Source organism: Vipera berus (assembly GCF_964194415.1).
Source record: "Vipera berus genome assembly, chromosome: 2".
Taxonomy (NCBI): domain Eukaryota; kingdom Metazoa; phylum Chordata; class Lepidosauria; order Squamata; family Viperidae; genus Vipera; species Vipera berus.
Window position 1 is genome coordinate 289384182 of NC_138203.1, and position 21141 is coordinate 289405322.

General features: G+C 38.8%; 1 protein-coding gene across 1 annotated transcript in view; it reads right to left on the reverse strand.

Moving 5' to 3' along the window:
* Window positions 1-1293: 1293 nt before the first annotated feature.
* LOC308663077 (vomeronasal type-2 receptor 26-like) overlaps window positions 1294-21141 on the reverse strand; it is a gene marked incomplete at both ends in the record, with an annotated part of 47849 nt that continues 28001 nt past the window's right edge. The window contains 2 exons of the mRNA XM_081319222.1: window positions 1294-2198; window positions 9709-9808. Of these exons, the coding sequence (XP_081175348.1) occupies window positions 1294-2198; window positions 9709-9808 (1005 nt within the window). The remainder of the gene's footprint in view (window positions 2199-9708; window positions 9809-21141) is intronic.

A 21141-nucleotide genomic window follows, 5' to 3' on the forward strand; every position in this document is an offset into this window, starting at 1 on the left:
TTTGTGGATTCTTTTGCAATTCCGATTCTAACTTTCCAAATTCTTTTCTTAATAATGCATATTGCTGTTTTCTCTGTTTATTTTTCCTTGCCATATATGATATGGCTATACCTCTAAAGTATGCTTTAGCTGTGTCCCATAGATTTTGTATCGTAGTATCTTCTTTCTTATTTTCTTCAAAAAAGAGTTCCATTTCTTTTTTTGTTAACTCTATAAATTCTTTTTCCTTTAATATGGAACGATTTAAAATCCATCTTAGCCTTTTTTGTGTCCCTTTCCAAGTCATTTTCAGAGGGTTATGATCTGCCCATGTGCCTATTTGGAAATTCCTTACCAGGTCAGAAAGTCTGTTCAGCACCTCAGCCCAGAAAAGCTAGAACTGGAGGCTGTGAGAGAGGAAGCCATGAAGAAGATGGAACTTGATCTGGAGCTGAAATGAGGGGAGATTGCTGAGAAAGAACACCTCAGGAGAAAGAGAAGGATAACCAAAACCAGTGAGAGAGTTACAACACCATGTCTTCTTCACTTACTCTCTTCTCCCCAGTAGAACCCATAACCTGGGGCATGGAAATACCAATTCATAAAGAACCATGAAAGAGATGAGATTCAGACCCCACTAATTATCTTTGAAGATACCTGCCAAGCTTACACCACTATAAAGCCCAGGAAATGACTCATATATCTCTTGTCTTGAAGAGTTGCTTAGGCCAAATATTGGTTGACATGTGTGCTGAGGAAAAGGAGGAAAAGCAATAATTTAAAAAACATAATATTTATTAATTCATTTGTTTGTTTGTTTATTATTAAGTTACAACAATTAGAAAAATTAGAACAATTAATTAGACAGTTAGAACAATTAACAAGTGGAACAACCAGCCTCCAGAAGTGGTGAATGCTCCAACACTGCACGTTTTTAAGAAGAGACTGGACAGCCATTTGTCTGAAATGGTATAGGGTTTCCTGCTTAAGCAGGGGGTTGGACTAGAAGACCTCCAAGATTCCTTCCAACTTTATTATTATTGTTATTATTATTGTTATTTTTATTATTATTATTATTATTATTATTATTATTATTATTATTATTATTATTGTTGTTGTTGTTGTTGTTTTGTTGTTGTTGTTGTTGTTGTTGTATTTGATGATTATCTTGAATTTTCATTTAACTAACAAACTTCACATATTTATTTCCTTCAGTTTTAATAAAAATAAGTTGTCAAGCAAACCCAAAGGAAGAATATATCACCAATAACAATGGATAATTAGAGGTTACCAGCCTAAGAAACAATTTCACAATCATTCCCCTGATTTTGTCATTAGATGTTCCTTAGTGTTTAGATCTGGTCTCAGGATGATAATGTAGCACTTGGGGAAGAAGATACAGCTCAACAGTCCAGCACCGGAGGCCAAGATGGAGAAGACCTGCACGGCCACCATGTATTTTCCTTTAGTGCTCAGGTAGGTGGGGAGGAAGGAGACCCAGACACTGCAGAAGACCAGCATGCTGAAGGTGATCAATTTGGCTTCATTGAAAGCTCCAGGCAGGTTCCTGGCCAGGAAAGCCACAGTGAAGCAAATGGCAGCAAGGAAACCCATGTAGCCGATGACAACATAAAACATGGTGACAGAGCCTTCATTGCATTGAAGGATAATCTCTTCAGGCTGGGAGTGCAGATCAGAGTCAGAAAATGGGGGAGAAAGTCCCAGCCACATAGCACAGATGAGAATTTGGACAGCAGAACAAGAAAGGATGATGGAGTTGGCCAAGCTCTTCCCCAACCATCTTCTCACTTTATTGCCTGGTTTTGAGGCTAGGAATGCCAACACTACTGTGATTGTTTTAGCCAACACAGAAGAAACGGCTACTGAGAAGACAATGCTGAACACTGTTTGTCGGAGAAGGCAGGTGACTTTCCTTGGTCGGCCAATGAAGAACAAGGAGGATAAGAAGCAAAGCAGAAGGGAGACCAGGAGGATGTAGGAGAGGTCCCGGTTGTTGGCTTTGACAATAGGAGTTTCAAGGTATTTAATGAATATGAATAAAACAAAGCCTGTGATTAGGAACAAGAGTAGAGCAAAGGAGATGAGGATGATGCTGAGATGTTCTTCGTAGGACAGGAAGGTTATTCTTTTGCGGATACACTGGATTTGGTTCTCAGTTGGATATTGATCATCTGGGCACTTGGTGCATTTTGTGGTATCTGAGAAAAGAAAGTAATATTTCTTTTATAGTCTTTCAAAATTCAAGAAAAACTTTGGATAAGATGTGATACAGAGAGACAGAAAAGTCTCAGTAAATGGAATATACTTATATGACAACAGCAAAAATATCCCCAATACATATAACTATAAAAAGAAGAACAACAACAACAGAAATTTAAAAGAAGTACTATCTGGTGCTGCAAGCTCCCTTCTCTCTGAGGTAATCCACCAGATTCTTATCCTGCACTGACCTTACCCTATCCCAAATGGTTAGGAGAAGTAGCAAGTCTCCAGAGGTTTAAGAGGATGGGGGCCTATTCAATTTAAAGGGGAAGTGGGTCCAATAAGGCAGGAACTGCACCAGAGAAGACAGGCATCTGAGGACCACTAAATTGGGAATCTTTTAGGGAACAGACCTTTTGCATGCCGATTATATCTGCTCTGGTGGGACAAGCAGATATCCTCAAGGAGAGGAAGCCCTGCAGATACCCTGGTTCTGTCTCATGCAGGGTTTGAAAGGTGAATTGGATTGCACTTGGAAAGAAAGTGAGATTCTGTGGAGCAGGCACAGTAGGGATGTCCTATGGAAGAACACTGTGCAAGCTTTTGCATTCTGGACTATTTGTAAATTCCCGGTGAATCCTGAATCCTCTGTTTGGTTTTCATTGTTCCTTTAACCCAACATCTCTCCCTCTATTGTTCCTCCAAATTAGATATTGCAGCTTATACGGATATATGATCTTACTAAAGATTAACTGATTAAATGAATGATTGATCGAGGCATCTATCAGCCTGTAATATAAAGTTGGTTTAGGAAAACAAAACCCATTGATCTAAAATCATTCCTCAAATTACAGCGAATACAGATATTTCTAAGAAAGATAAATACGGATGGAAACATCCAAACTGGGAAATGAAAGAGAGATTTCCCATGCAATCCACAACATCCTTCTTCCTACCTCATCCTTCAAGATATTTTTCTTATTCTTCCCATTATGAAAGAAACTGGACACCATGAATATTAAAAACTAAACAATCACATGTGCCTTTAACATGCATATTGATCAAAGTTTCCCTATGGTGTCACTCACCCTCCAGAATGGAGATGGTCCCCTCTGGACAAGGAACACAGTCATAGCAGCAAACTGGCTCTCCTTCTCGAGCCTGCTTGACAAATCCAGGATGGCATTTTTCCACACACTTAGACTGAGGCAAAGACTAAACAGAAAAAGAAGAAATGCCAAAGAATATATGTTAGGACTCACCATCCATGTAAGATGGAGGTACACATGAACATCAGCCAAGTCATCTCTGGACTTCATGTAGGCAAATAGGAAATCCCTGACCACTTCCAAATGGTTGCAGGAAATATAATTGCAGGAAGATGCTTCATTCTTCTGATTTATCAGTTTACAATAAAACAGCTTTCTACTTAATAAAGTCTAGAGGGATGAAACTGAGAAAAGATTTAACCATTAAGTGGCAACCGTTGGGTTCCTCCTCATAGTGGAATTAACATACATTGCTCCATTCTTCATAAATGCTTGATTTTAAAATATCCACAAATACTAAATTTTAGAGTAAAGTTAATTATAAAATATAGATTACATTTTCATTTCATTGGATATATTAAACTAGCATAAAACTGTGATGATGAAAAAAAATCTTTTGACCAGTAGGATCTGGAAAGGTTTCTTCTGGAGTACAGAAAATATTGCAAAGCTTCTTCCCTTTGTGAAAGCAGTCCAAAATTATCTCCCAGTTAAGATAAAAAGGGAAATCTTCTCACAGAGAAGGGCTGTCAACCTTAAAGATATTCTTCATTCGTATATATATATATTTGTTCAGTTTATATGGCTGCCATGCTGGTGAACTAAAACTAAAACTGGCTGATTAGTTTCTAAAACTATAGTGAGGTAAGATGGAGGTGAGGTCATGGGAACGTGTCTCTCAATAAGGGTGAGTCAGGCATCTTTTGGTGCACCACATGGGTGATGAGTGAGAGCCCCATGTGGGAAATGGATGCTCAACACAAGGTATCCAATACAAGGTCCTTTCTGTTGAAAGAATAGAATTAGGTGACAAAATCTGACACCCATATTTATTATTAATTTAATGTCTAGCCTCTCAAGATAAACAGATGCATTCAAGCCATTTGCAGATGAAGTACACTCTTAGAAGCCGATGTCCAAATCTAAGTATTATTTCCCTCAAAATTATCCTTTAGTATTTCTGATGTCAAGATTTTTTTTGCACCAAAGAGATGTTTCAGTATTTCAGTTTTCAAGCCATTATCATGGTGAGATGGGCAGCAAATGAATTTAATCAATCAATCAATCCATAAATGAGTGCACATCAGACCAGTCATTATTATTTCAGTTGAAGTGAGACGTATAGAGTCCAAACTAATTATGCGTAGGAGACAATCTTCCGAAAGAAGTACATGTGAGATTGGTTAAAAAATCAACCAGGGATGAACTGCTACATAGATCAAGAGAGGAGCCATTAGATTATGGAGGACAACAAATAACAATTCTCAAACAAATACCTAAAATAATGAGAGACTTGAGAGGCTACCAATATTTGACATTGAAACTGATTAGATACAATGTGGCAAGATAGAAGGTATAGAAGGTATAGATTCAATTTGATAGACAAGGCAGAAGATTTTTGTAAGCTCCATTTTAATAATGAAGATAAAGTAGAAGACCAAGATGGAGGGAAAATAAGAGTAAGGGATGCAAGACAGATGGCTATAGAATGGAAGGTACTAGAAACAGAGGATAGAGAAAATAAATCTGGAGAGACTACAGAGAAATATGAAGGCAGAGACAAAGAAACAAATGGGATCCGTGCAACGAGAAGCACAAGACCCAGATATACGTAAAATAAAAGGAGAAGAATGCAGGATCCTGTCACTGAATATCAATGGTTTAAATTCGCCAATGAAAAGATGGAAAAATTTTAATAAACTTATTTGTGAAAAACTAGATATAATAGCAATTCAGGAAGTTCATATAAACAAATAACAAAAACACTTGTTAGATCAGCCAAAACTAGGAAATATATTTGTATCATTAGATCAACAAAAAAAGAGGGGGGTGGTACTTTATGTGAATGAGAAACTGGTAGCTAAACAAGTTTATAAAGATAGAGAAGGTAGAATATTGATAGTACAGGTAGAAATAAACCATAGGAAAGTAGTGATATTAGAAATATATGCCCCGAATGGAAATCAAGAACAGTTTTTCAAAACGTTACATAATAAGATACGTGATATAGATTACGATGAGATCTGTGTGCTAGGAGACTTCAATTGATAATTATTGATAATAATTTTGATTATAAGGGTAACAAGACCAGGAAAAGGAAAAGAAGAACACTACCAAGATCCTTTTCCAAATTGGCCAAAGAACTAAACATTCAGGATATATGGAGAGAAAGGAATTGTGATGCAAGGCAGTATACATACTTCTCTAATTGACATAGCTCGTGGTCTAGGATCGATATGATGTGGATGTCAAGGGAAATTAACTCTGAAGTTGAAGATGTGTGTATAGAGACAAGCACCTGGGCAGACCACAATCATGTGAAATTTAGCTGGAAAGGGTCCAAAAAAACATCTAGATGGACTATACAAAGGTCAATATGAGTCCTACGGGAATAGGGCGGTATATAAATTTAAATAAAAATAAATAAATAAATAAATAAATATTAAAGGAAGATGACTTCAGACTAAAGATAGAGAGGGAATTGGACTTCTTTTTTTAAAGAAAATAAAACTAAAGACACCTCTGTCCAAAATCATTGGGACACTGTTAAGGCAATTATGAGAGGAGTAGCTATAGCATATATGGCGAAAACGAATAAGGAGAAAAAAAACCAACAGAAAAGGGTAATACAAAAGATTAGAAACAATACTCCAACAAGAACCAAATGACAAATGGACTTAGTTAAACATAAACTTAACATTTTAGAAAAAGAAAAATTAGCACAACAGAGAAGATGTATAAAACAGAACTTCTTCGAAAATGCAAACAAACCTGGTCGATGGCTTGCACACAAATTGAAAAAACAAAAGGAGAAAAGTTGGATTAGTAAATTAAGAGACGACAAAGGGAGAATACACTATCAAGAAGAGGAGAAAAAAATTATAGCCCAGGAATTCTATGAGAAATTATACAAGGAAGATAACCAGGAAAATGAAGAGAAAACGAGGAATGTTTCAAAAAAGCAATACTACCAAAAGTTACAGATGAAATCAAAAATATGTTGAATGAAAAAATTAGGATGACAGATTACGGCCATTAATAAACAAAAAAATAATAAAGCACCGGGCCCTGATGGTCTTCCAACAGAAATCTACAAGGAACAACAAAACATCTTAGGAAAACCTTTACTGAATGTGTTCAACGTGGTCCTGGATGAAACAAAAATTCCAAAGTCATAGTCAGAGGCGAATATTGTTCTGATCCCAAAAGATAACATGGCCCATACATCAATCCAAAATTATAGACCAATGTCTTTACTTAACTCTGACTACAAGATATTTACAACAATTATAGCTGAGCAATTAAAAAGATTTTTAAAAGATTTTATACATGTGGATCAGAACGGATTTTTACCCAAAAGACAAACTAAACACAACATTAGGGTAATATTGGATACGCTAGAATACTATGAAATACATAGTGGACAACAAATGGCATTATTATTTTTAGACGCTCAGAAGGCCTTTGATAATGTTAAGTGGTCATTTATATATCAACAACTTAGGTATATGGATATGGGTGAAAAATTTATAAACATAATTAGGGCAATATACTCTAATCAGGAAGCCAAAATAATAATAAATGGGGAAGTAACCAGGAAATTTCAAATACAAAAAGGAACACAAGGATGCCCCTTATCCCCATTATTATTTATACTGACACTAGAGGTCCTAACGAGGATAATTAGAAATGAACCGTATATAAAAGGGTTAGAAATTAAAAAAAGAAATTTTAAAACTTCAAGCATTCGCGGATGATTTGGTCTTTATTATGGAGGATCCACAACAATCGGGACCGAAACTGTTGGAAGAACTAGATAAATATGGTGAAGCTGCTGGGCTGAAAATAAATAAGGGTAAAACTAAAATGATTGTTAAAAATATGACGAATAAACAGAAAGAAAATTTGGCTAGGATTATGGATATACAAATAGTTAAGAAGATAAAATATCTAGGAACTACTAATACAGCCAGATGTACTTCAATCAAAGAATTTACGATAAAATAGTGAAACAAATAAAAGAAGACATGAAAAGATGGGGAAACTTGAGCCTTTCACTGTTATGGAGAATTGCTGTCATAAAAATGAATGTATTACCTAAAATCCTATTCCTATTCCAAAATATTCCCATACAACTAGATCAAAAAAAATTTGGGAACCTGAACAAACTGACATTAAATTTTATATGGCAAGGGAAAAAACCAAGGATTAAAATGAAACATTTGCAGGATGCCAAAGAAAATGGGGGTTTAGGACTACCGGACTGGGAAACATACTACCATGCAGCGGCCCTAACCTGGATTAGAGAAAGGATAATTTTAAAGAATAAAAGATTATTAATTTTAGAAGGCCATGATTTGCAATTAGGCTGGCACTCATTCCTATGGAATGAAAAACAAGGGCTATCTCAACATTTTCAAAAACATCGGATTAGACAAGCACTGCTTAAAATTTGGAATAAAATTAGAAAACAAAATTACATTAAAGTACCAGTCTGGCTGTCCACCGTCGAGGCGATAGTTTATCCAAACTTGTTCAATTTGGAAAATAGCACCTCGTACAAAGATAGTATGAACGATGTGGGAGAATTGAAATCCAGACAGGAACTAGAACAACAAGGGATAAAATTGGAATGGTGGGCTTACTTACAGATACAAACACAATATGGGAAAAATAAGAAAGAGTGGGGGATAAATATTCAAGAAACTGCATTGGATAAAATCTTATTGGGGCCAGATTAGAAACAAATAAGGAAATTGAATAGTCTGCTATTGGGGGTATAAAATGATTGAGGAAGAAGTTAAAGAACCAATGCTGATATGGGCTAAAAAATTGGGACACAGTATCGATCTTGATATATGGCAAACTCTTTGGGATAGAAATAAAAAGATAACGCTGGCCTCAGCTTATAAAGAAAATTTATATAAAATGTTCTACTGGTGGCATCTCCCTCCAGCTCGATTAGCTAAGATGTACAAAACTATATCCCCTAGGTATTAGAAATGTTCCAAAGAAATAGGTACTTATTTTCATGTTTGGTGGTCCTGCAATAAGATGCAAAAGTATTGGCAAAGGATATGGATATGGGTAGAAGAAATATCAGGACGGAGAGTAGATTATAGACCAGAATTTTTCCTATTTGGCATAACAAATATACCAAAGAAGAGTTATATATAATGATAAACATCATCACGGCAGTGAGAATGACGTTCACCCAGAAATGGAACAATAGTGAAATACCTGATGAGACTGAAGTGATAAATAAAATTTGGGCGTGCACAGAAATGGACAAGTTAACTATGCAAATTAAAAATAAAGATCAGTCAGATTACTACAAAATTTGGAATAAGTTTTACCTATGGTGGGAACAGTCTAAATAGAGATATACAGGATACTGATTTCACACATTATTAGAATAGATCAAATATTGTATAATTGTATATAAATGATATGTACATAAAATGTATATATGTGTATAAAAATACAAAAATGATGTAGACAAGAAGGAACACTTTGTCCAAAGTTTTAAATAATAAAATTTGCAATTAAAAAAAAAGTCTTGGACCTCCTTCCTAAATTCCACTATCCCAGTGTGGTTAGAGAGAGGCAGCTAGAAGCATGTGCTCAGCTGACTAAAAACATCCCAGAATATGGGCCTGCAATTTAGGGAGACCTCTGAATCCAATCAAGGCAAGGTGAAGCTTACTTAACTATTGGACCAACAGGACCTCCATCCAGTCTTGATTCCATTTCATTGGATTCAGTCCAAATCTGAACTCAGGGACTCGTCAATTGCCAAAATCTCCAGCATATGAGGCCCTGTCTCACCAGTTTTATGGTGATACTAAACTGCTGAAGGGACACTAAATGGCAATGATTTGTGTCCTAAATAATAATCACCCCATATGTCATTTTGGATCAGCTGACAACAGGATTCAGCATGACAGCATCAGAAGGGAAACCTTGGTCAATAGAACTGAAGCATGCTTATCTGCCTAAGGAAATTATAGAGGTTTTATTGCAGACATTCAATTCTCAGTGAAGGTTATCCAATTTTTTGACTGGGTTTAGCCCACTTGAAACAGCTTTTGAAAAAAGAGAAAAGACACCAATATTTTCCCCACCTTGTTGAGCAACTTTAACTGTGACAAAACATCTTGGTTGATAGTAAGTCTTTGTCTTTCAAACGTCCCCAATACCTTGTTGATGGGATCTTCCTTGGGGAGAACTACCATACTAGTAATATACAGGTCTGCTGCTACGTCTCCATTCTGATCCAAGTAGACTTTCAGCAGGGAAAGATTGTACAATTCCCTCTTCTTCAGAAATGGATGGAACTGGAATGGAAACTTCCAGAAATTTAAAAGCAGAAATCTTGGTTTCTTATCTCTTATCACTTTTTACATTTCAATCTTTCTTCTATGGTTGTTTAACTTGCAAATATTGTTGGGAGTTGGGAGAACAAGCATTACCATTATCTTCAAAACTGAAGATTCAACAATATTTCTAAATCATATAGTATACTGATAAAATGTATATTGACAAAATGTAATTGACAAAAATGGTCAATCATCTATAACAATCTAGCAAAGGTAACCTTTCAAGTAAACAAAATACACAAATAACTACAGTATTCATAAACTCCTTGCAAATAATTGGGTGATAACCAGAAAGCAAGGATTTGTTAAGAAGAAAGTTGCAAGGCTAATCTTCATTCAGGTAGAGGAGATAGGAAAAATGACCAGATATAATAATAATAATAATATTAATAATATTAATATTAATATTATTATTATTATTATTATTAATAATAATAATAATAATAATAATAATAATAATAATAATAATAATAATAATAATAATAATAAAGTTTGGAAGGGACCTGGGAGGTCATCTAGTCCAACCCCCTGCTCAGGCAGGAAACCCTATACCATTTCAGACAAATGCGTGTCCAGTCTCTTCTTAAAAACTTCCAGCGTTGGAGCATTCACCACATCTGGAGGCAGGTTGTTCCACTGGTTAATTGTTCTAACTGTCAGGAAGTTTCTCCTTAGTTCTAGGTTGCTTTTCTCCTTGACTAGTTTCTATCCATTGCTTCTTGTCCTGCTTTCAGGTGCTTGACTCCCTCTTCTTTGTGGCAGCCCCTGAGATATTGGAACACTGTTGTTGTTGTTGACAGCATACTAAAAAGCAGAGATATCACCCTGCCAACAAAAGTACATATAGTCACGGCCATGGTTTTCCCAGTTGTAATGTATGGCTGTGAAAGTTGGACCATAAGAAAGGCTAAGTGCCAAAGAATTGAAGCCTTTGAATTATGGTGCTGGAGAAGTCTCCTGCGAGTCCCCTGGATTGCAAGGCGATCAAACCGGTCAGTCCTACAGGACTTCAACCCTGATTACTCTTTAGAGGGCCAGATCCTGAAGTTGAAACTCAAATACTTTGGCCACCTAATGAGAAGGAAGTACTCACTGGAGAAGTGCCTAATGCTGGGAAAGATTGAGGGCAATAGAAGAAGGGGACGACAGAGAATGAGGTGGCTGGGTGGAGTCACTGAAGCAGTAGGCCTGAGCCTAAATGGACTCCAGAAGATGGTAGAGGACAGGAAGGCCTGGAGGAATGTTGTCCATGGGGTCACAATGGATTGGACACGACTTTCCAACTAACAATAATGTCATTAATGAGCCAGTGGAATAATAACAAGTCCTCTTGCAGGCACCATACTTGGAGAAGACACTGCATAAAATTTTCATCAGGTTTAGTCAAGGACAAAGTAGGGGAGGAAGAGATCAAAAGAGCTGCTTTAAGCCCTGAGGAAGGACATCAAGAAGAAGAGCCATGTTGGAATAGAATAGAATATTTTTATTTTATTTATTTATTTAATTAGTTTTTCTATACTGCCCTATTCCCGAAGGACTCAGGGCGGTTTACAGGGCAACATTTAAAAGACAATATAAAGGTTAAAAAGAAATAGAATTAAAATGAATTAAATTAATTAATAGCCCAACCAATTAAAAAAAAGTTTAAAAAGTTAAAACCCCTCAGTCCAGGCCAGATAGATCGAAGAGCCAGGTTTTCAGGTCCTGGCGAAACGAACGAAGGTCGGCAGGCATGTCCACAGAGAATGCCCTCCCTCTGGGGATCACCTGCCGGCATTCCTTGACCGGTGGCACCCTAAGGAAGCCCTCCCTATGGGAGCGCACAGGACGATGGGAAGTTGATGCTGGTAGCAGGTGCTCCCTAAGATAATCCGGGCCCATGCCATTTAGGGTTTTATAGGTCATCACCAGCACCTTGAATCTCACCCGGAGGGCAACTGGAAGCCAATGCAGCTCGCGGAGTAGAGGTGTTACATGGGAGTATCGGGAGACTCCCATCACAACTCGCGCGGCCGCATTCTGCACCAGCTGAAGCCTCCGTGTGGTCCTTGAGGGCAGCCTCATGTAGAGAGCATTGCAGTAGTCTAACCGGGATAGAATAGAATAGAATAGAATAGAATAGAATAGAATAGAATAGAATAGAATAGAATAGAATAGAATAGAATAGAATAGAATAGAATAGAATAGAATAGAATAGAATAGAATAGAATAGAATAGAATAGAATAGAATAGAATAGAATAGAGCCTTGGTGGAGCAGTGGGCTAATGCCTCCTTAAGTAACACCAGCTGCCTGCAATTAGTGCAGGTTCGCATCCCACCAGGCTCAAGGTTGACTCAGCCTTCCATCCTTCCGAGGTAGGTAAAATGAGGACCCAGATTGTTGGGGGCAATAAGATGACTTTGTAATAATGCCGCTTGGGGTGTGTGTGAAAGCCCTAATAAGCAGGCATATACATAGAATGAAGGCTACTGCTAAGCTTGTAAGCCGCCCTGAGTCTTCGGAGAAGGGCGGGATATAAATGGAATTAAAATAAATAAATAAATAAATAAATAAATAGAATAGAGCTGGAAGCAGTGCTTATTTTTCTAAAAAATAAAGTGCCGGAACTCAGAGGTGCTGTCACTGGGAGCAATGCCAGTGTTTTGCTATTGCGTCGCTGCCCGTCATTTGCACCCCCGTCCCTGTGGCTCGGAGCCACATGTCGTGGGGATTCCCCTCCCCACAGCTGCCGTGGGGATTCCCCTTCCTGCAGTTGCCACGCCGTGGCCCGTGCTGAGTCCTCACCCAGAGCTGCTCCGAACCCTGACCCAGAGCTGTGTTCCTCGTGTCAGTGGTCTCCAGTGCCAAACAGCCTCTTTCCAACCACATCCAGAAAAAATTGTAACAAACATTGGAATTCTCAAGGCCACGTTTGGTATTTCCCAGCTATCTGTTACTGGAAGAAAAAAGCAATCCCTGCTGCGTTGCTGATCCTAGAGAAGCATTTGCATGTATGCAGGTATCCTTAGGGTGCCATAGTTATGGATGAGAAATATTGGTTGCAAAGTTGGCATTTCTGGATGTAATACAGATATTTTGGACTTATTTTTGTTTCTTTGCATGTTTGATATTTTTAAAAAGGCATATGCTACTGACTACGCTTATGCACATATGTAACATCTTTTGCTAGGATACATGAGCACTGCTTGTCCAGAATGTGAAAAGTGAAAGATTGTGACTAAACAAAATTTTAATGTACAGATAATACCACCAGAAATTATTTTAGCCTTTTTAATAAATGTTGTTATTGATGTTAAGCTCACCATGGAAAACATCATATATTGTTATGTATATACTAGGTTAATTATTTAAAGACTGAAGTGCAACATAACTAGATTCTAAATAATCTATTTTTCAAAACACATAACAGTCCAAACAGTCAAGGTAAAGTCCAAATTAATAATATTTCATTCTTAAGAATTTTTTTTTAATTTAAAGTGTTTTAGTTGTAATAGATGGTTCGATTCAAAATAGTTTTAAAGAGTATGTACAAAAGATATTATTATTTTTCCTAGCATTAGCTAAATTAGACATATTACATTGAGAAAAATGTTTCTCATTTCTTTCCTGTTACGTTTTTTTCATTTCATTGCAGATATGTTAACATAGGAAATAGATTATTTTGTTATCTAATTTTACCTTCCAAAAGAGAGAAGCAGGTGAAAAATGTGAGGTTCTTTCCTGTTGGCTTTTTTGAATTAGCTGTTTTAGATTCTAAAAGTTTAGATTTTTAATTGGGGTTTTAAGTGTACAGGGTCAATTTAATATTTTTCAATTTGGTTTTTTAACTTTTGTATGGTGGATTTTTTAATTCCCTGTAAACCGCCCTGAGTCCTCAGGGAAAGGGCGGTATATAAATGTAACTAACTAACTAACTAACTAAATAAATAAATAAATAAATAAATAAATAAATAGTTCCTAAAGAAGTAACCCTGTAAATAATTTTAATGTCCTCCTCTAGTGCAGGTTCTTTTATGACTCAAGGACTTCAACTCCCTGAATTCCTGAGCCAGCATGGCTCAGCTTGGAAACCTCTCCCTTTCCCCTCAGCATGGCTGGCTCAGGATTTCTGGGAGTTGAAGTCCATGAGTCATAAAAAAGGGCCAAGATTGCCAAGCCCTGCAATAGGCTTTCAGAGGGAGGTGGGTTTTTTTTTAAAAAAAAAAAGGTGCCGGAATGCCATTCTGAGCATTCTATGAGAAAAAATGCCCTGGCTGGAATTGTTATGAAGTTTCTCCTTAATTCCAGGTTGCTTCTCTTTTTGATCAGTTTCCAACCATTGTTTCTTGTCCTAGTTTACAGGAGATTAAAATCAGAAAAAATGTGGGAACTTTTTATCAAATATATAAAAGGTCTTGGTTGTTGAAGGGAGGATGCAGCACTCTTCCAATAAGTAGGAGATGTTTTACAGAAGTTCAAGATCTTAAACCACCAAGTCCAGAGATTACAAAAGACCCTGAAAAGGAATTTAGTTTGATGAAACCTTGTTGGGACCCCATACCTTCCACAGCTGTAGCCTTGGAGCCCCCAATCTCTCTTCACCCTTTTTCCTTCTCCTCTGGGGTTTGGATGCAGCACTTAAGGCATGGGCCAGAATCTTAATGACACTATAGGTATAGCCATTATTTGGGATCTGCATCCTATTTTTTTTCTCTTGGGTCTCCACTGGTGCTTTCTGGGTGCATCTTCTATGGCCTTTGACAGAAAAAATGTGTTTTGAAACAGAACAGAGAAAATACTCAGCTTGAAATTCAGGTTCCACAAAGAAATTATTTTCCCAACTCTTTTTCCCCTGCAAGGGAAAGCTCCAAATACTATGGACATGCTTGAGACGCCAATCCTTTTTAATTGTAAATATTCCAATCAATGTCATGATCCAGACTTTCCCTTTAATGGGTCCTGGCAAACCTTCAAGTGCTGAATGGAAGGTAAGAATTCTGTCAAAAGGGGGCTCAGATTCCATGAAGTAAACAAAGACGTTGACTTGTCTCCACTTAGAGAGGGCATCCCTGAGTAATGCGGTACGTCCAGTCGTTGAGAATCCTTGTGATATAACAACACAAATTCTATTCTTGACAAGCATAGGAGTTAAAGTCCTCATGAAATTCTCTCCCTTCTCTGTGTCTGGAGCAAAGAGACCAATCAAGGTCCATCCAAAATGAAAGAGCAGTTGGACAATTGCTGGATAAAGGATCCCTATGTTGGGGAACATCGGATGGAAAAAAGGGAATTGACTTTTATCACTCATAGCCTCTGAAGCGATTTTATCACTGACCTGAAAAAAGCAACTCTGTGTTATATTTGGGGTCCTACAAGTCCCAATTTTTAGCTTTTAGTAAGCCCAATATTTTTCTCATGCACATATTAGAACATTTCCTGTTAATTAGTCATTAGGCCTTATCAAGATACAGAATATAAAACACAGAACATTAACAAGACTCCATGTAAAAACAGAATTTAGAAAAAGAAGTACAATAGAATAAGCATAAAGAATGAAAATAGTATTTTTATAACCCCAGAATTTACCATAATCAGACCAAAATTTCCTTCCAAAAAGGGCTTTATTATATACAATTTTTGAATTCTGAGCACAGAGAAAATGCATTTTTTAAAATATTAGGATCCCAATAGATTGTTTCTTTAAAGTACAATCCAAGTTACTTGGAAGGTACATTTGCAGCAGCTGATGCCTTTCAGTGTAGTGAAGATGGTTCTACTTTTCTCTCTTTTCACCATCTTGGATTCTTTGTGCAGCATTTTTTTAGATTTTTTTCGAATGGCAAAAAAGACAGGGAGATGACAGTTCCAAAGATAAAATCAAGAATGTTTTAAATGAAATTTGTTTTTTCTGATAGAATTTGGGGACTCTTTTTCAGGTTCTGTACCATTAATTTTATTAAAAATAATTATATGCCCCTATTTTACAAATTGTATAAATTCCCAATTCTGCTCTGAGGGCAGCAGCTGAAGTCCTTTCACCCACCCTCAAGATACTTCTCAGATGATGTGATCGGATTTGTTCTAGTAGTGATATAAATTAAATCCCAAAGTTCAGCTCAATATAAGTGCATAATGGTAACATTGGTATTTTGTATTTAGTAATTCAGTCTAAGAAAGCAGCATATGATTTTTTTTAAAATAAAAATTAACAGTGCATTCACTTGTGCCTTCCAAATGAGCTCCTTTGACGTTGAGGGAGCCCAGATCCAGTCACAGAGAAAAGTTCCCCCAGGTAAGGAAAGGTGTGAACTTGCTCTGTTGCCTCCTCATCGATTAGCCTTATATGGCAATGCTGTCATTTTCCAAAGACCACCACTTTTGACTTTCACTTATCATAATCAGTTAATTATTATGAGAATAGGAGCCAAGTCCTCTTAACAGCATATGCAACCCAAATGTCATATTGGCACCATTTTTGTCTTACTTTTAAATACATATCAATCCTACTTCTCATGGCTCCATTGAGCCCCAAACACACTCTCAAACAAATGAACAAAAATGGGATGGAAGGGACCACGGAGGTTTTCTAGTCCGACCCCCCTGCCCATAGCAAGAGATCCTATACCAATCCAGACAAAATGAATGTCCAGCCTCTTTTTGAAAATCTCCACTAATGGAGCACCCACAACTTAATGAGGCAAGCAGTTCCACTGATTAATTGTTCTCACTGTCAGTGCTTGTAGAAAGAGCTTTGAGCAGGGTCAACATCCTGAGCTCCATTTGAAGGGCAGTCAATTTCTTCCATAATATTTCTTTGTTTACTGTATCAAATGCTATAAAGGCAGCAAACCATTATTTCCTCTGACTGAAATTTCTGTAGTTAGATGGTTGAAGACAAAGGAATTGTCAAGAGTGGATCACATCTGCCTAAAGACTGCTTGTTCTTCCACAAGGAATGCACTTTTCATCCACCTACTATAAATTCTTTTCAAGTGGAAGTTTGCATATATTTCAGTCGCAATATCTGTTAGAGAATTGCTGAGGTCCTTTTTAGTCCCTTTTTTATACATATGAATTACAATTGCCATCTTTGACCCAAATGGGAATGGCAGATATTATTTATATGTGTAAATGTATCTCTCAATGGAGGGTCCTATTGACAGATACTTTTACACATTTCAAAACATAGACTGATCAATATTATTATTCAAAATAATCTTGAATTACCTAGAGAAGACACGGTTGGATCTATCGCTTACACACCAACACCCCACTCATGTTACAGAAAGGGAAGGACAAACACAAACCTGTGGGACTTTGTAGATGTTTGCTAATGTTGACATCTGGATGGAGCTGTCTCTGATAGCTCCATCAATAAGAGCCAAAAGCTTGTCCTTCCTTCCACAGCTGTAGTTGGGAACATTGGCTTCTCCAGTAGAGAGGATGTTCAGCAAGGCATCTGAAGTGCCAAGGGTGTTATCATAGTTGTCATGGATGTTGTAGCCAAGTGTGAGGTTGTGCAGGAGCTGGGGATTCTCCTTTATCAGTTCAATATTGTAAATCATCCGTAGTATGTATAACTTTCCATAGAATAAACTAGTGTAAAACTATGATCATGTTAACATTAGCATCATCATCAGCAGCACCACCAACAAAAAATACTCTTTTTTTCCATTTAATCATCTTTTTTCCCAACAAACTAGCTGAAACATAAGCCAATATTGATCCAAAACTAGAGAGAAATGATAGTCACCCACCACCCTTTAATGTTGTTAGTGTTAAGGATGGGGATAGTCCTCAAAAAGGTTTAACAAATCAGACACACAATTATTTTTAGCAGTACTAATACTCATAGCCCAGAATAATTCTGTCATTAAAGAGGAACCACCATTAAAGGAAGGAGATTTTTGATGTGACCCAGAGAAGCTGTTCTAAAAAAAGTCATCTTCTATTCTTTTAAAAATCAGACATTGCATATTAATCGGTAATTAAAAATATGGAAATGGTTGGGCAGAGGAAATTAGAACCATTTCAATCATTACTTTCAACCAAAGTCAGTATTCCAGTCATGAATTTAGGATTGAACAGAGACAGGAAAATAATGTGGACTGCTTTCAGGTTTCATTTGCCTCATGTTCCTACTCTCAGAAAGAGGGCAAAAGAGAGAGACTGTGTTAATCAAAAGGATTCAAAACATTTGTCAGATCTTTCAATTTAAGAGTAAGTAAAACAAGAATAAAAATTAATAGTGTTAGAACTGCCAATGGATTGAATGAAACTCCATTGGATGACTTACAGCCGAATCTGACTAGAAGGAGCCATGTTGAAAGGTAATGTTGCAGGTGCTATTTCTGATGGAGAGATGACTATACCAATAAGAAGATCTCCTGGCTTATAATAGCTCCATGGCTTTTCTCCATCCTGGTGGTCCAAATTCAGTGGGCACTTCATTCTCAGCTTCCCAGAGAGTGGCTGGGACAGCAGAAGCATCAGAAGCAGAAGCAGGAGGTCCATAATTCATGGAGCGTAATCAATCTCCTTCCTCTTTGTAAAAACAAATTAGAATTCAAAGCACTCTGGCGGGGTGGAATATCCAGTGGCTTTTCTGATTCAGACAGAGACCAAGATTCACCTGAAAGAGAGAGAAAATGTATTCAAGAGCACAGATCCTGTGTGTCCTGTAATATGAGCCACAAAAAGCATAACCTGTGATATTTATCCTTTTCTGATGCAAGATCCCTTCCATGTTGCTTCAGTCTGATGTTTACATCAAATGCAGTCCCTGGAGACAAATGCCTGTCCAGTCTCTTCTTAAAAACTTCCAGTGTTGGAGCATTCACAGGTTCTGGAGGCAGGTTGTTCCACTGGTTAATTGTTTGGTTCTTGTTTTATTTTCTTTGCCCCAGGGTCATCAGGATTAAGGGCCCTGTGAGGCATGAATTGAGCAGCAGTTTGTGGATTGCCTCGTTAACCTCTTCATGTTCGCTTTTGTACTGGGGCATTTGCGATAGCACATCAGCTTGGTATGTACTTCAAAGTGGTTGAAACAGTTAAAGTACTGTGCCCATCGTGCTTGCTTTGGGGACAATTTGTGGGGAGTTTTCAGTGCCTCTACATTTTTGTGATCTGTCCATACTCCCTTCTAGATAGTGTCACCAGTTTAATAGACCCCATCTAATTGCAAAGGCCTCATTCTCCCAGATTGCCCATCTCCTCTCACTTTCAGTAAATATTTTAGAGGTGTAGGCACAGGGTTGCAGGACCCCACTTTTATTTTTTTGCAGTAATACAGCTCCGACTGCCACGTTGCTGGCATCAGCTTGAATTACAAAGAGCTCCCCTGGGCAGGGGTGCTTTAAGACAGGTTCAGCATCAAATAATCTTTTTAAGCTTGTTTGCTTTATTGTGAGACCTGGGTTATGGCAGGGGGGAAGGGGGCTTCGATATCATGTTTCCCCCCCTTCTGCCACTTGGCGTGTTGGCTCCGTGAGCACGGTGGACCTGGTGGCACTGTGGGGTCTGCTGCTGCTGCTGTTCCTTCTCCCTGCCACTGCAGAGGTCGCAGCTGTCCTTGTCGTCATGCCTGAACCCGTTGTTTTGGGTCCATCAGCATTGTTATTGGGCTACCTCCTCCCCCCTCTTCTGGACTTGTCATCTCTACCTCATTTTGGCTTTTGCTGTCGCCGCCGCTGATTATTCCATTATCATCATGATCATGGCTTTGGGACCTGCCACCGGCCGACTGAACTTTTCTGAACTTTTCAACTTTTCATCAATTCCATCTACTGGCACCCTCCATTGCCCGATGTTACCGTTACTGTCTCCCTTTATATGCCAGCGTATACCTTAGAAGAACGTTACTTGCTGCGAGATTCCCCCCTCTCACAGGAGCGTCCATCTGTTTTGCAGAAGATCTTTCTTGATGACAGGTTGTGGGCCCCTGAGAGATGGCATGCTGCAAAGAGGAGTTTGAGGGGATTTTTATTGAGATTTTTAAATAAAATTTTAAGGGGATCCGGGAGGGGGGAGGCCCAAGGGATCCGGAATGAACTTGGGGGAGTTCGACCCGGACAGCAGTCCAGACCATCGGATGGTCACGGGGGGAGCAGGGATTTGGGGTGAACTCAGCTCTGAGTGAGGAGGGTCTTTCTTCCTATTTTGACGGTGATTAAGAGGGGCAGAGAGTGTGGGAGCAGAGGGCTCTATCGTAATTGGGGAACGGACCACCGCTGTCTTCAAGCGGTTGCCTGTTCCCGCCCTCATTGCTCTTCTTGCTCCCCTGGGGGCATAGGATTGCAGGACCCTGGGCTCAGGTTGGTCCATATCAATGCCAGGTCCATGGTGAACAAGGCTCCCCTCATACAGGATCTTATTGAGGAGGAGAACGCGGACCTGGCTTGCATCACGGAGACCTGGTTGGGCCAAGAGGGGGGGTGTCCCTCTCTCGGAATTATGCTTCACCAGAGGTAGGGCCAGGGCAGGGGCGGGGGTGGTGGTTATCGTTAGGGAGAGTCTTTGTCCGCAAGAGGCCACTGTCCCTCAGATATGCGGATGTGAAGCTCTCCTTTTGAAGTGGGGTCCTGGAGTTCAGTTGGGCCTATTGATCATGTACCTGTCTCCCAGCTGCATGTCATCGGTCCTGCCCAAGCTTCTTGACGTCTTGTCCGGGTTGGCGATTGAGTTCCCCAGGCTTATAGTTCTGGGGGACTTCAATCTGCCTTCCGTGGATGAGGCATCTGAGTTGGCCCGGGAGTTCATGGCTTCCATGATGGCCATGGACCTGACTCAAATAATTCAGGAACCAACGCATAATGGAGGGCACACACTTGACCTGGTTTTTATCTCTGGGCAGTGGATTAATGGTCTGGGTAGGGGAGATTTAACCATCCAACCCCTGTCATGGTCTGATCATTTCCTTCTCTGGCTAGACTTTCAGTACGCCACCCCCTGCCACTGGGAGGCGTAACTGACTAGGTGATTCTGCCCCAGGCGCCTGATGGATCCTGAGAGGTTCCAGATGGAGCTTGGGACATTTACTGCTTCCCTTGCCCATGACTCTGCCGAGGCCATAGTGGCGGCCTGGGAGAGGGCGGCTGCTGGGGCCTTGGATCGAGTTGTGCCTCTGAAATGTCACAGATCCCGGGTTTCCCCCTGGTTTACCAAGGGACTCCGAGAGATGAAGCACTGGAAAAGACATCTAGAGAGCTGTTGGAGGTCCAGCAGATCCGAATCTGATCGAACACAGCTAACAACTTATCTTAAGTCTTCCCTAGTGGCGATGGAAACAGCAAAGCACATTTACTTTTCCGC